Below are 16,239 nucleotides of genomic sequence, written 5' to 3' on the forward strand. Positions count from 1 at the left end.
GCTCTGCTGTCAGATCCTGCTCTGCTGTCAGATCCTGCTCTGCTGTCAGGTTCTGCTCTGCTGTCAGGTCCTGCTCTGCTGTCAGATCCTGCTCTGCTGTCAGGTTCTGCTCTGCTGTCAGGTCCTGCTCTGCTGTCAGGTCCTGCTCTGCTGTCAGGTTCTGCTCTGCTGTCAGGTCCTGCTCTGCTGTCAGGTCCTGCTCTGCTGTCAGATCCTGCTCTGCTGTCAGGTTCTGCTCTGCTGTCAGATCCTGCTCTGCTGTCAGGTTCTGCTCTGCTGTCAGGTTCTGCTCTGCTGTCAGGTCCTGCTCTGCTGTCAGGTTCTGCTCTGCTGTCAGATCCTGCTCTGCTGTCAGGTCCTGCTCTGCTGTCAGATCCTGCTCTGCTGTCAGGTCCTGCTCTGCTGTCAGATCCTGCTCTGCTGTCAGATTCTGCTCTGCTGTCAGATCCTGCTCTGCTGTCAGGTTCTGCTCTGCTGTCAGGTCCTGCTCTGCTGTCAGGTCCTGCTCTGCTGTCAGGTTCTGCTCTGCTGTCAGGTTCTGCTCTGCTGTCAGGTCCTGCTCTGCTGTCAGGTTCTGCTCTGCTGTCAGGTCCTGCTCTGCTGTCAGATCCTGCTCTGCTGTCAGGTTCTGCTCTGCTGTCAGGTTCTGCTCTGCTGTCAGGTCCTGCTCTGCTGTCAGGTTCTGCTCTGCTGTCAGGTCCTGCTCTGCTGTCAGGTCCTGCTCTGCTGTCAGGTTCTGCTCTGCTGTCAGATCCTGCTCTGCTGTCAGATTCTGCTCTGCTGTCAGATCCTGCTCTGCTGTCAGGTCCTGCTCTGCTGTCAGGTTCTGCTCTGCTGTCAGGTTCTGCTCTGCTGTCAGGTCCTGCTCTGCTGTCAGGTCCTGTTCTGCTGTCAGGTCCTGCTCTGCTGTCAGGTTCTGCTCTGCTGTCAGGTCCTGCTCTGCTGTCAGGTCCTGCTCTGCTGTCAGATCCTGCTCTGCTGTCAGGTCCTGCTCTGCTGTCAGGTCCTGCTCTGCTGTCAGGTTCTGCTCTGCTGTCAGGTCCTGTTCTGCTGTCAGGTCCTGCTCTGCTGTCAGATTCTGCTCTGCTGTCAGATCCTGCTCTGCTGTCAGGTCCTGCTCTGCTGTCAGGTTCTGCTCTGCTGTCAGATTCTGCTCTGCTGTCAGATCCTGCTCTGCTGTCAAATCCTGCTCTGCTGTCAAATCCTGCTCTGCTGTCAGGTCCTGCTCTGCTGTCAGGTCCTGCTCTGCTGTCAGATCCTGCTCTGCTGTCAGGTCCTGCTCTGCTGTCAGGTTCTGCTCTGCTGTCAGATCCTGCTCTGCTGTCAGGTCCTGTTCTGCTGTCAGGTCCTGTTCTGCTGTCAGGTCCTGCTCTGCTGTCAGGTTCTGCTCTGCTGTCAGGTCCTGCTCTGCTGTCAGATCCTGCTCTGCTGTCAGGTCCTGCTCTGCTGTCAGGTCCTGCTCTGCTGTCAGATCCTGCTCTGCTGTCAGATTCTGCTCTGCTGTCAGATTCTGCTCTGCTGTCAGATCCTGCTCTGCTGTCAGGTTCTGCTCTGCTGTCAGATTCTGCTCTGCTGTCAGGTCCTGCTCTGCTGTCAGATTCTGCTCTGCTGTCAGGTCCTGCTCTGCTGTCAGGGTCTGCTCTGCTGTCAGGTCCTGCTCTGCTGTCAGGTTCTGCTCTGCTGTCAGGTCCTGCTCTGCTGTCAGATTCTGCTCTGCTGTCAGGTCCTGCTCTGCTGTCAGGTCCTGCTCTGCTGTCAGGTTCTGCTCTGCTGTCAGGTCCTGCTCTGCTGTCAGATCCTGCTCTGCTGTCAGGTTCTGCTCTGCTGTCAGGTTCTGCTCTGCTGTCAGGTCCTGCTCTGCTGTCAGGTTCTGCTCTGCTGTCAGGTCCTGCTCTGCTGTCAGGTCCTGCTCTGCTGTCAGGTTCTGCTCTGCTGTCAGATCCTGCTCTGCTGTCAGATTCTGCTCTGCTGTCAGATCCTGCTCTGCTGTCAGGTCCTGCTCTGCTGTCAGGTTCTGCTCTGCTGTCAGGTTCTGCTCTGCTGTCAGGTCCTGCTCTGCTGTCAGGTCCTGTTCTGCTGTCAGGTCCTGCTCTGCTGTCAGGTTCTGCTCTGCTGTCAGGTCCTGCTCTGCTGTCAGATTCTGCTCTGCTGTCAGATCCTGCTCTGCTGTCAGGTCCTGCTCTGCTGTCAGGTCCTGCTCTGCTGTCAGGTTCTGCTCTGCTGTCAGATCCTGCTCTGCTGTCAGGTCCTGTTCTGCTGTCAGGTCCTGCTCTGCTGTCAGATTCTGCTCTGCTGTCAGATCCTGCTCTGCTGTCAGGTCCTGCTCTGCTGTCAGGTTCTGCTCTGCTGTCAGGTCCTGCTCTGCTGTCAGGTTCTGCTCTGCTGTCAGGTTCTGCTCTGCTGTCAGGTCCTGCTCTGCTGTCAGATTCTGCTCTGCTGTCAGATCCTGCTCTGCTGTCAAATCCTGCTCTGCTGTCAAATCCTGCTCTGCTGTCAGGTCCTGCTCTGCTGTCAGGTCCTGCTCTGCTGTCAGGTCCTGCTCTGCTGTCAGATCCTGCTCTGCTGTCAGGTTCTGCTCTGCTGTCAGGTCCTGCTCTGCTGTCAGGTTCTGCTCTGCTGTCAGATCCTGCTCTGCTGTCAGGTCCTGTTCTGCTGTCAGGTCCTGTTCTGCTGTCAGGTTCTGCTCTGCTGTCAGGTCCTGCTCTGCTGTCAGATCCTGCTCTGCTGTCAGGTCCTGCTCTGCTGTCAGGTCCTGCTCTGCTGTCAGATCCTGCTCTGCTGTCAGATTCTGCTCTGCTGTCAGATCCTGCTCTGCTGTCAGGTTCTGCTCTGCTGTCAGATTCTGCTCTGCTGTCAGGTCCTGCTCTGCTGTCAGATTCTGCTCTGCTGTCAGGTCCTGCTCTGCTGTCAGGGTCTGCTCTGCTGTCAGGTCCTGCTCTGCTGTCAGGTCCTGCTCTGCTGTCAGGTTCTGCTCTGCTGTCAGGTCCTGCTCTGCTGTCAGATTCTGCTCTGCTGTCAGGTCCTGCTCTGCTGTCAGGTCCTGCTCTGCTGTCAGGTTCTGCTCTGCTGTCAGGTTCTGCTCTGCTGTCAGGTCCTGCTCTGCTGTCAGATCCTGCTCTGCTGTCAGGTCCTGCTCTGCTGTCAGGTTCTGCTCTGCTGTCAGGTCCTGCTCTGCTGTCAGATTCTGCTCTGCTGTCAGGTCCTGCTCTGCTGTCAGGTTCTGCTCTGCTGTCAGGTTCTGCTCTGCTGTCAGGTTCTGCTCTGCTGTCAGGTCCTGCTCTGCTGTCAGGTTCTGCTCTGCTGTCAGGTTCTGCTCTGCTGTCAGGTCCTGCTCTGCTGTCAGATCCTGCTCTGCTGTCAGGTCCTGCTCTGCTGTCAGGTTCTGCTCTGCTGTCAGGTCCTGCTCTGCTGTCAGGTCCTGCTCTGCTGTCAGGTTCTGCTCTGCTGTCAGGTCCTGCTCTGCTGTCAGATTCTGCTCTGCTGTCAGGTCCTGCTCTGCTGTCAGGTTCTGCTCTGCTGTCAGATCCTGCTCTGCTGTCAGGTACTGCTCTGCTGTCAGGTCCTGCTCTGCTGTCAGGTCCTGTACTGCTGTCAGGTCCTGCTCTGCTGTCAGGTCCTGCTCTGCTGTCAGGTCCTGCTCTGCTGTCAGGTCCTGCTCTGCACAGTCCTGGGTTAGGAAATCAATGAATGATGCAGATAATATTCACATTTCCATAGAAAGTTCCTGATTGTCAGTGACACCCCCAGTTTGTGGCACACTCCCGTCTTCACGCTGTCTTTCTTGTCTCTTCCCCAGGTGCGGCTGCACTGACCGGCGCCGTTACGCACACGGTCTCCACTGCTGTCATCTGCTTTGAGTTGACGGGGCAGATTTCTCACATTCTCCCTATGCTCATCTCCGTCATCATGGCGAACGTGGTGGCTCAGAACCTCCAGCCCAGTCTTTACGATTCCATCATTCAGACCAAGAAATTGCCGTACTTACCCGACCTGTCGTCATCTCACGTCAGGTGGGGCTCAGCGTGTGAAATGTATATTAGGTGTATGGCGGTATATTATATGCACACATCACCTGTCTAGTAATACAGCTCAATATGTTACACTTTCCATCATGGATCCTGTATTATACTCCAGAGCTGCATTCATAATTCTGCAACCCAACACAGGGTTATGTGTCCTACGTGGTCTGAACTAATTTGGGGCCCCTGTTAACTGCTGGGGAACAAATTATGAAATTATGAACACGATGGGTAAATAAGTTATTACTACCTTATATTTACACGGCGTGAAACCAAATTTATCCCAGCGGCTGATAGATTTATGTTAGACGCATTTACCTTCCTTATGCCTCTTCGTGGTTGGGGCATCTTAGAGCAATGTTTTTTTGCAAAAGTTTTTGCACGGTTTCTATGCAATTTGGTGCATTTAAGCTAATTATTACTAAGCCGTTTATGATTCTTTTTGTCGCTTTTTATTTTTTACATATAGTGCGCTCTAATACATGTGCATTTTGTGGCTTTTTTTGCAAGCCATGTGGGTTTTTCAAGCAGGGCAAAAAAATAATGGATGTTTGTGGCATAAAAATTAAAAAAATAAGCCAAAAAAATGCCATAAAAACAGCCTGCAACCCAAGTGAAGAAAACCACCAGTATAAAAAGCACGTCCCCATAGACACATAGCTAATGTCTAGACAGACAGTGTTTTTTCCCCCTAAAAATGCATCAGAACTTGCTGGCGTTCTGTAAAATGCAGGAAAAAAGCTGTAAGATATGTGTGAAACCATAATAAATCTGGCGAAAGACGCTTTTTTTTTTGTGCAAATTGAGACAGAATTCTGGTGGTTCGTAAATCTTCCCAATATGTTGTTTGCAGAACAGTCATTGGCAAGGCTGGGAAGGAAAAATACTGCCCAATAACAGTACCATATATTGCATGAAACCCTACAGTGCCAAATAATGACCACATAATATTGCCCTATAGTGCCACTATAAATAACAGTATCGTATTGCCTGAAACCATATAGTGCGAGTTAATACCCACATAATACTACCCTATGGTGCCAGTGTAAATAACAGTACCATTACTGCCTGAAACCATACAGCGCCAATAATATCCATATATTACTGCCCTATAGTACCAGTATAGATAACATTACCAGATATTGCCTGAAACCATACAATGCCAAATAATGTCCATGTAATATTGCCCTATAGTGCCAGTATAAATAACAGTATAATAGTATAATAAGTTAATGCCCATATAATACTTCCCTATAGTGCCAGTATAGATAACATTACCATATATAGCCTGAAACCATACAGCGCCAATAATATCCATACAATACTGCCCTATAGTGCCAGTATAGATAATATTACCATATATTGCCTGAAACAATATAGTGCCAAATAATGTCCACATAATATAGCCATATAGTGCCAGTATATATAACAGTGCCATATGGTGAACACATAACAGCACCAAACAGTGGCAAATAAAGTACGCAGCTACTAAATACTGTAGTCCCACAGCAGATGTAGGATTTGGGTTTAGACCATGTGGGTGCGGAGGCCCTGGGACAATTGCCCCTTTATTCTGTAATCCATCTCTGGTCCTAGTGCTCCTATAATAGTGACAGCAGCAGTGCCCCCCCCCCCCCCCCGCTATACTGCCCTCATATCAGTGACAACAAGGCAGCCCATAAAAGTGACATGGACCCCATAACATATAATGGGCATAGGGCCTCCTTAAGTGTCAGAATCCCCCAAATCATTGCTAGCACTCCAACAAGCAAGGTACCCCATAGCAGTCCCCGGTGTCCTTGCACCACACAGCAAGGTCATCCTTCCGATGTGTAAAGCCTCCACACAGTTTGTATAACATCTGCCTTGTCTGATTTTCTAGAAAGTAGTTACTCCGCAGCTGCGTCTCGGAGGGGCCCGCGTCCAATAATTAGACGATTCCCAGGGGCTTCCGTGCCTGCTTGTAGGATTTATTTTATCTGTGTCTATAAATACTCACAGGATCTTCTGCCAGATATGAGATCATGTGAGGCAATGCTGTTGGGTTTGTCGACTTGGAAAAAACCTAAAAAAGACAGTAGTTTTTTCAAAATAACTTTTATTAAAGGGAATCTGTCAGCAGCTTTTGACCGTGCTAAACTGCTGATAGCAATAGATAGGGTCTGGGTAGAGCAAGAAAAATATATCTTTTGTGGAGCGTTTATTATCAGGAGTAGTGAGAATAGGTTGTTTTATTTTGCCAGGTTCTGCTCTTGCAAAGGTTAGGCGCTGAGTAGGTTACGTACAAACATGATCTTTGTGGAAATTTTATTATCAGGGGTCGTGGGAATATGAAATTTTATTCTGCTAGGTTTTGCTCTTGCAAGTGCCCAGGAGGCGGAGCTTCACTGTGGAGTGCTCCCTGCACTGAGCTGCTCCACAGCCCCTCCCCTCTGCTCTGAGTGACAGCTGTAGCATCCAACCAGGAGACCTCTGCAGCTGTCACTCAGAGCAGAGGGGAGGGTCTGTGAATCGGCTCAGTGCAAAGAGCACTCCACAGTGAAGCTCCGCCTCCTGGGCACTTGCAAGAGCAAAACCTAGCAGAATAAAATTTCATATTCACACGACTCCTGATAATAAAATTTCCACGAGGCGTGGCCTAACTGTCATGGTGTGAGGACGCAAGTCGTTTCAGCTCCGACACTATCCTGTATTATCCTGATCGTCTGATCATTTAGCCGGAAAGAAACACCCCTAATGTGATCCACAGCCTCACGGTTTACCGATAACCGGATTTTCTGCTCTGTGGCTGCTGCGGTCGCTGTCTGTTTGATCCCTTTGAGCGAGGCCTGTGAACGGAGCGGTACGTACCCTGCACTGCAGATCCCTCGGTGAGAGCGGGAGAAGTGGGGACGCAAGAATATCATACTCACCGGTTCTGGTGGTCGGGTGGAGTCTGGAGCTGCAGGTCGGTGTGACCCCCGGGCTCTCTCCCTGCTTCCCTGCTGGACTGCCGGCTTGAAGTCCCCCACGTGTCTGATGGTGCGGGCGCCATCTTACCTGTGACGCTGGGGACGGTCATCTTCATGCTCCAGGGCTGGCGCTGGATCTTAGCTCTCCTGTCTACACCCAGCTGACGATTGGGAGGATTATATCGGGTGGAGTGTGAGGCTCGTCTGAGCTGTAAAGCAAGTATCTCCTGACTTAAGGAAAAGAATCTTTCTAGTGAGTGGTGCAGCTGCTGACCTGTTACCCCTGAGTGAGGGTGCTGATTAAAGGGCCAGTTCTCCTATTACTGGTGAAAGGGTGACCACCTTATGGGCCGGAAAACGGGCACCTCAGGGCCAGCCATTCCACCTAAACTAATGCTGGACAACATGAGCCAAACAGAAGATCGGGAGGCTGGGACCTCCTCTGGGCACCCAGAAGTGGACCTTGCAAAAGTTATGGCGGCCATCACTAACTGTCAGACGGCGCTCACGGTCAAAATTGACCATGTCCAGGCTGATCTTACTCTCCTCAGACATGATATTGATAAAATTAGAGAGAGAACAACTGAGGTGGAAAGGAGGGTGAGTGACGTGGAGGACAGGGTTCAGCGTGATGACTCTGCGATAAACGCTCTGCAGAATCAAGTCAAGACTCTGATAGCGAAGGTAGAAGACGCCGAGAACCGTAACAGACGGAACAACATCCGCATTATGGGTTTACCTGAAAAAGCAGAGGGGCCCTCTCCTGAGGAGTTTGTGGAACGTCTTATAAAGCAAGTCTTTGATCCTATAAATCTCTCAGGGACTTTTGTGGTGGAACGAGCCCACAGAATTCCCACTCGTCCCCTACCTCCTGGAGCCCCATCTCGTCCTTTCATCTTTAAGGTCCTGAATTATAGAGACCGAGATGCTATTCTGGCAGCAGCTCGCCGACTAAAGGACGTTCATTTTGACAACACCCGGATTTCCTTCTACCCAGACTTTTCTACAGAAGTGCAGAAGCAACGTAGGCAGTTCACGGCGGTGAGAACCCGACTAAGAGAGAAGGGACTTATTTATGCCATGATGTATCCGGCACGGCTCAGAGTACAAGAAGGAGAGCAGGTGAAATTCTTCGCCACCCCTGAGGAAGCATCGGACTGGCTTGACCGCAGGGGTTGAATGTTACATATCTGATGTTTTGGGGTGTCTCATCATATGTTTTCAGATGATCGCAATATCAATGGAGCTGAATGTGTGATGGTTGAGGTAACCTGCTGCATAGGTTCAGTTTAGGGTTTACCTAGAGCAGTGGGGTTAAAAACGGGTTTCCCGTTCCCCTTTTTCTACTAACGAGGCAAATGGGGGGAGGGTTATTAGGCTTGGATAAGTTGGGGTTATCTGGGCAGGGTGGGGGGCATTGCCTGATGTTACGGGCTTATTTGGGGGCTCTTGTTCTAAATTCGGGAAGTTGGTATGAATGTGTGAGTGTATGGCTTGGGTGGTGCAGTTTCTTCTGGGGATATTGTCTTAACAAGCCGCCATGATGTCGGTCTGTCGATTTGTCTCCTGGAATGTCAGGGGTCTCAATGACAAAATTAAACGATCTCTGGTCTTTAATTTTCTGCGAAACCACAATCCGGACGTTCTGATATTGCAGGAGACACATTTGCAGGGGCGGAAGCTTTTGGCGTTAAAGAAACCCTGGGTGGGCTCAGCATACCATGCTGTATATAACTCTAGGGCCAGAGGTGTGTAAATTCTGGTAGCGAAGTCCCTTCCTTTCCGGTCATACTCTGTGCATACTGATACGATGGGGCGTTTTGTGATTCTCCACGTTGCGATCAGGGGCATTGATTACCTTGTGGTGGGTATTTATGTCCTCCCCCCCCTTTCAGAGGGAAATATTGGATGAGATTATGAGAAGAGTAGCATCTATGCCCCCAGTGCCTCTGATCGCATTTGGGGATTACAATGCGACTCTAGACCGGTCATTAGATCGACTTCGCCCTAGTGATACCCATAATGAGGCGTTAAGCTCCTGGGCGGATGTATTTGATTTAACAGAGGGTTGGAGGTACTTGCATCCGGGATTACGCCAATATTCCTGTTATTCTGCCCCACATGCAACGCTCTCACGGATAGACTTAGTATTCCTTAGTAGAGATCTATTGCCCTCTCTGGTGGTGGCTGACTATTTGCCACGAGGTATTTCTGACCATGCCCCCCTGTTAGTAATTCTGAAGCAACCCATTGCACCGGCTGAGAGAGTATGGAGACTCAATAGTAAATGGCTGGAGGTCCTACCTGTTGTTTGGGCTGTACAGCAAGGTATGAAGGACTATTGGGATTTCAATGAGGGCTCAACTAACCCGTTGATAGAGTGGGAAGCCTTCAAAGTTGTAATGAGGGGTACTCTGATTCAAGCGATAGCTACGTATAGGAAGGAGATGAGTGCTACTAGGACTAAGTTAGAGGGGGAGGTGGTAGAGAAAGAGCAGGCTTTTATTGCAAATCCGGATGGAGAGGGTCGTAGATTATGGGATGAGGCTCAGAGGAAACTTAGTTTACACCTAACAGAATATACCCAGAAGAAGTTATTGTATCAAAGGCGTTTAATATTTGCTGATGAGGATAAGAATGGGAGTGCTTTAGCGTTCCTGGCTAGGACTGAGTCGCCTCAGACGGTGGTCCCACACATCACTTGTGGGGATGGCGTGAGGGTATACCGGCCGGAGGACATATGTGAGCAATTTGTTCATTTTTATGCGGACCTGTATAGCTCCAAAATTGGGTTGTCCCCAGATGAGATCCGATCTTTCCTTCAGACCATCCCCCTCACACCATTGGCAAGGACGGATAGTAAGTTTTTAGAGGCTGCTATTGATGTAGAAGAAATTAAAGCTGTGATTGGAGATATGGCAGTAGGGAGATCACCTGGTCCGGATGGGTTCCCAGTCGAATGGTACAGATTAGATGTTGAGTTGCACTCTACACGTCTACTGAAACTTTTCAACTACGCATATGATTCTGGTGGTTTGCCTTTATCCTTTGGAGAGGCTACCATTGTGGTAATTCATAAAACTGGGAAGTCTCCGGACCACTGTGCGTCATATAGACCTATTTCCCTACTGAATACTGACGCCAAAATCTTGGCTAAAATCTTGGCCAAGAGACTTAGTAGGGTAGTCTTATCCATTATTGATCCTGACCAATCTGGCTTTATGCCTGGGAAGACAACTGATATCAACCTTAGGAGATTATTTACGAACTTGCAGGTCAGGCATGATAATGCGGGGTCAAGGGTCCTGGCATCTCTCGATAATGAGAAAGCCTTTGACTCGGTAGAGTGGCATTTTATTTGGGAGACAATGTCCCGCCTTAACTTCCCTCCATCCTTTATTCAATGGGTCCAACTATTGTATCAGGCGCCTACAGCGCGCATCAGAGTAAATGGCTTTCTTTCCCGACCTTTTAGGCTATTCAGAGGTACAAGGCAGGGTTGCCCCCTGTCCCCGTTGCTGTTCGCTCTGATAATGGAACCTCTTACACAGTTGATCAATAATAGCTCCTTGATAGAAGGGTGGACGATAGCTGGGATACAAGAGAAAGTATCGCTGTACGCGGATGACCTGTTGGTGTACTTAGCTGACCCTGGCCCCTCCTTAGAAACCCTGCTAGATGTGGTGAATGGGTATGGTAGGTATTCAGGATTGCGAGTGAACTGGGCTAAATCCAGTCTATATATGGTGGACATGGAGGAAGGGATGGATGTCTCTCCGGTATCCCCCCTGAAAGTGGTAGATAGCTTCCTTTATTTGGGGATTCACATACATAGAGACCCTCGGCAATTCTGTCATCTGAATCTGAGACCCACTATGGAATATGTCACACGCAAGTTAGAAGCCTGGGAAAATCTCCCCTTGACTTTAATAGGCAGGATTAACATCTTTAAAATGGTGTTGCTACCGAAACTATTATATGTATATAGAGCGGCTCCAGTGAGGGTCCCGAAGGCCCATTTTGATGTCTTAGACAAAGTCATGTCCCGATTCTTATGGTGCCATCGGACCCCTAGGATAGCAAGGAAGACGTTGAAAGCCTCCTACTTACAGGGGGGTTTGCAACTTCCTGACTTATATGTTTACTACATAGCGACACGCCTGATGTACGCATCCTGGTGGATTAGAGCGGATCCCAATAATCCGGCGGTGGTGCTGGAGGCAGCGCTAGTTGGCTCATATGAAGCCCTAACGAACTTGGTTTATAGGGGAGGTGGGGTTTTGGTCGGTGGGAGATACACAGAGGCTATGGTGACGGTTATAGAGGCCTGGGCGAGATTTGTGAATACACATATGGATACTCAAACAGGGGACATCTGGTCTCCATATATCCCATTATGGCGTAACAAGCACCTCCCTGAGCTTTTACACTTGCCAGATTTTGAATTTTGGCCTAGGAAGGGGCTTAAGTACTTGACGCAGCTGTTCCAGGACGTGGTCTTTCGCTCCTTTGAGAGTTTGCGGTCGGACTTCCTGTTGCCTCGGACGAGTTTTTATCGGTTCCTCCAACTGAGACACGCTTGTGATAAACAGTTCCACTCCTTGACCCTGAGCTTGGAGTGTGGTCCTCTAGAATCAGTAGCTAGGAGGGAACAGTCATATAAACCAATTTCTTCCTTTTATGGTGAAATCATTAAGATGCAGGAGTCTCCTATTCAGCAATCATTTGTTAGATGGTCGGCGGATATCCCAGAGTTGGAGGACTCTCATTTGGAGGAATGGCGTCTAGGGTGGAGGAAGTCTGTCGTGAGCGCTCGAGATCAGCTCATTCAGGTCAAATGGATGCATAGGGTATATCTGACCCCGGTGCGTCTATATCAGATGCGGCAGATACCGAATCCTGGGTGTGACAGGTGTGGAGGTGATAGAGGATCCTTTTTCCACATGGTTTGGTTATGTCCGTCTTTACAAATATACTGGAAAGGGGTGTGCAACTTCATTAATGTTAAGTTGGGTCTACTAGGGATCTGTGATCCTATAATATGCGTTATGGGATTAGTTGCTGATGCGACTCCATCCAAGTATAGTAGAATATTGCTACGACTATTAATGTTCTATGGTAGAAAGAACATACTTTTGAACTGGAAACCTCCCAAGTGTCCCACGGTAAACCAGTGGGTGCAACTTATTAACAAGGATCTTCAGATGTACAAATTGACGTATGAAGCGAGAGGGGTCCCTGATCGGTTTGACAAAATCTGGGGTATATGGGTGCAGGCGGAGGGTACGGTTTGAGGCCACTACTGGTTGGGACTGCATCACCCAAGTGTGTGGTTGTGTGTGTGGATGTGGAGTGAGTGAGTACAGACCTTTGTTTCCCTTTTTTTTTTTGCGGCAACAGTGATGTTCTGTAATTAATTACATTTATATCTTTTACTGTTGTACATTATGACATTGATGGAATTGTCTGGTCTTGCTTGCATGTGTGACTGTCATGCAGAACTGTTTTTTCCCTTTGGGATTGTTGTATTAACTCAAAAGTGTTAAATAAACGCTATTAAAAAAAAAAAAAATTACACAAAGGTCATGTTTGTACGTAACCTACTCCTAACCTGCCTTGTGCTGTCAGCAGTTGAGCATGGTCAAAATGGCAAAACTGCTGACAGACTCCCTTTAATATGAATGCTGTCAGCAGTTTAGCATGATCAGAACTAGGGATGAGCGGACCCGTGAATGTTCAGGTTCGTCGGGTTCGGACGAACTTCGGGTCAAAGTTCGGGTTCGGAACCCAAACTTGACCCGAACTCGAACCCCATTAAAGTCAATGGGGACCTTGCACTAAAATGGCTGTAAAATAGTCGTAGAGGGCTGCAAAAGGAAGCAAAATGGGGGTAAGAGCAGGACAGTTGCCCTTCAAACAAACGTGGATAGGGAAATGACTTAAAATAACATGGAATAGAAAAAAATAATTATCTTGAACCAGGAGGCATAAGTCCAAGGGAAGTAGGAGGCATGGAGGAGGAGGTAGCCAACACAGTTTTTTTTGTTTTTTTCCACAAAACATTGGTAAATAGAAAAGAGAATGCAAAGAGAAAGTGCGCTGGAGTCTAACAATGGCTGGGTGCGGCCGGTACACTTGTCTACTCAGCACAAGGTACAGACAAGTCCTGTGGGATCCAAGCCTGGTTCATTTTAATGAATGTGAGAAGGTCCACATTGGCTGTGGACAGGCGGCTGCGTCTGTCTGTAATGACGCCCCCTGCCGTGCTGAATACACGTTCAGAGAGTACACTGGCTGCAGGGCAGGTCAGCACCTCCAAGGCATACAGGGCAAGCTCTGGCCACGTGGACAATTTGGAGACCCAGAAGTTGAATGGGGCCGAACCATCAGTCAGTACGTGGAGGGGTGTGCACAGGTACTGTTCCACCATGTTGTTCAAATGCTGCCTTCTGCTAACACGCTCCATATCAGCTGGTGGTGCTGGTTGTTGTGGCGAGGTGACAAAAAGACACAGTCTCTCCAGCATGTGCAAGGTGGAGTTCCACCTTGTGGGCACGTCGCATATGAGGCGGTGAGCGGTAAGGCCGAAGTTACGCTGCAGCGCAGACAGGCGACCAAGGGATGTGCGTCAAACCGGCTAGTCCCAGAGCTGCTACGAGATTTCGCCCATTATCACACACCTCCAGGCCGGGCTTGAGGCTCTCTGGCACCAACCACTCATTGGTCTGTTGTTCAAGGCCCGTCCACAGCTCCTGCGCGGTGTGGGTTTTTTCCTCCAAACAGATGAGTTTCAAAACTGCCTGCTGTCGTTTACCCCTGGCTGTGCTGAAGTTGGTGGTGAAGGTGTTACGCTGACCGGATGAGGAGGCAACGAGAAATGTCCTGCAATCCTCGGTGGCGGAAGGACATGCGCCAAACTGCTATCCGCCTCAGGCCCAGCCGCCACTGCATTTACCCAGTGTGCTGTTATGGAGATATAACGTCCCTGACCGTGCTTACTGGTCCACGTATCCGTAGTCAGGTGGACCTTGCCACAGATGGCGTTGCCCAGTGCACACCTGATTTTGTCCCCCACTTGGATGTGCAGGGCAGGGATGGCTCGCCTGAAAAGTAGTGGTGGCTGGGCACGACGTACTGTGGGACAGCCACGGCCATAAGGCCTTTAAAACTCTCCGTCTCCACCAGACTGAATGACAGCATTTCAAAGGCCAGAACTTTTGAAATTCCAGGGATCGCTGGTGGGTAGGGGGGGTACTTCCTCTTTCTCTCAAGTGTTTGGGGGATGGACACTTCCATATGACATTGTGGAGATGCTTGGTGACGGTGGTGGAGGTGGTGGTGTTGTTGGCAGATCCTCTGTTTGCGGGGTGGCACTGTCACTCCAGAGGTGGATGAAGAGGCCGAGACTGCAGCAGAAGAGGAAGCAGGAGGAGTCAGAGACCTTTCGTGGTTTTTGAGGTGTCTACTCCACTGCAGCTCGTGCTTAGCACTTAAATGCCTGGTCATGCAGGTTGTGCTCAGGTTGGGAATGTTTATGCCTCGCTTCAGACTCTGATTGCAAAGAGTGCAAACCACTCGTGTCTTGTCGTCAGCACATTGTCTGAAGAACTGCCACGCCAGGGAACTCCTTGGAGCTGGCTTTGGTGTGCTCGGTCCCTGGGTGTGGTGGGTAGTAGCAGGCGTACTATCTAGAGGATCTAAAATGACCTTGATTCCATGTGGGGTCGAGGACCTCATCGTCCTCCACATCATCTTCCACCCAGTCTTCACCCCTGCCCTCCTTGTCGGTCTGCACACTTTCGAAAGCCCCAGCAGTTGACACCTGTGTTTCGTCATCATCTGTGGGCTTCTAAGTGCCCACAGCTTAAAAGCTTTGTGATTGGCTGCCCTGCAGCCTTTCAACAAGCTTTATTAAATGCACAAACACCGAACTCAAACCCAAACTTTTCCGGCAAAGTTCGGTTCCCGGTACCCGAACTTTACAGTTCAGGTTTGCTCAACACTAGCCTGAATTGCTGTCAGATTCCCTTTAGCTTTTTATGGAAAATAATCTTAAAGGGACGGTAGCATTTTACTTAGGCTTACTTGCTAGATGAAGCTATGCGGTGAGATAAGCCAAGAGTCAGGAGAAACACAATGAATAATGATGCAGCTTTGAGATGATTAGAAACTGGAATTATGAAGTTATTTTTTGTTTTTGTATATTTTTTATTTTTATTCTCATTATAACATCAAGCTTCAAATGTATTATTAATATTTTTGTGTTTTTTTTGCGACAGTAAATACAACATTTTTGTGGAGGATATTATGGTGAGAGAAGTCCGTTATGTGTCTTCTCTCTGCACCTACAATGACCTTCTTAATGTCCTGAAGACCTGCTCTCACAAAACACTGCCACTAGTGGAGTCAAGCGGTAAGACAACTTAATTTCATGGATTTTATGGAGGTGATGGTTTAAAAAATGTAAATTCCAATTCATGTTCTTGTGGGACAAAGAAACTATATTACAATACAATTGTGCCCCTTTGGCCTCCTGTCACTGTAACAGTGGCCATGATTGCTAAAGCTCCAGTTACACCCATGATTAAAGAACCCCCAATAGCTGCTGGGACCTTAAAGGCTGTGTACACTTTTGGGGGGGGGCAATTTTTACGAATCATTTTTTTCAATTGGTCTTTATTAAAAAAAAATATTGAGCCTTTCTGTCACAAAGGGTTAACTGTTTTTCTAGCTGTGTGCACCCTACTTTCACTTTGTACCGGTCATCTAATAACCCTTATCTTTAAACTACTAAGAAGTCATAAACACTTATTTATGCCACATTCTCATCAGTAAGATAAGGATTGAGCTTTGATGTTTATAAGGTCTGAGAGCAGAGATATGGAACTGTCAGGTCTCTGTCTGATGGAGCAGAGAGAAAATTCAGATCCTGCTAGTAGAGCATCTCAGCTCTGTACAGAGAAAAGGGCTCCATATTTTTAATAAAGACTAATAGAAAAAAAAAATTTTAGCTCATAATTAGTACAATGCACTAAAAAATAAAAATTGCCCCCAAAGGTGTACATAGTCTTTAATTTAAGTCCACAGAAGGTGAGCCTGTTGCCAAATAACTGTTCTCTAAATGGTTGCATTTGGTGTTTGGTCTTGGATGCAGCTTGGGGCAGAAAGGCCATTGCCAGCAAAAGGAAAAGAGATTGGATAATGCACACTAGATTATCTGATGTCAGTTGCCATATTTAGGTCTCTTTTTACTTTTACTGCCGTGCAAA

At 48.7% G+C, this 16,239-nt stretch overlaps 1 protein-coding gene across 2 annotated transcripts in view; it reads left to right on the forward strand.

Moving 5' to 3' along the window:
• Positions 1-16,239, forward strand: part of CLCN1 (chloride voltage-gated channel 1) — a 126,131-nt gene that overhangs the window by 96,287 nt on the left and 13,605 nt on the right. For both annotated transcript variants that reach the window (XM_040437726.1, XM_040437724.1), the window contains exons 15-16: positions 3,797-4,010; positions 15,250-15,383. In XM_040437726.1, the coding sequence (XP_040293660.1) occupies positions 3,797-4,010; positions 15,250-15,383 (348 nt within the window). The remainder of the gene's footprint in view (positions 1-3,796; positions 4,011-15,249; positions 15,384-16,239) is intronic.

This window comes from Bufo bufo, chromosome 6 (assembly GCF_905171765.1).
Source record: "Bufo bufo chromosome 6, aBufBuf1.1, whole genome shotgun sequence".
Lineage (NCBI taxonomy): Eukaryota > Metazoa > Chordata > Amphibia > Anura > Bufonidae > Bufo > Bufo bufo.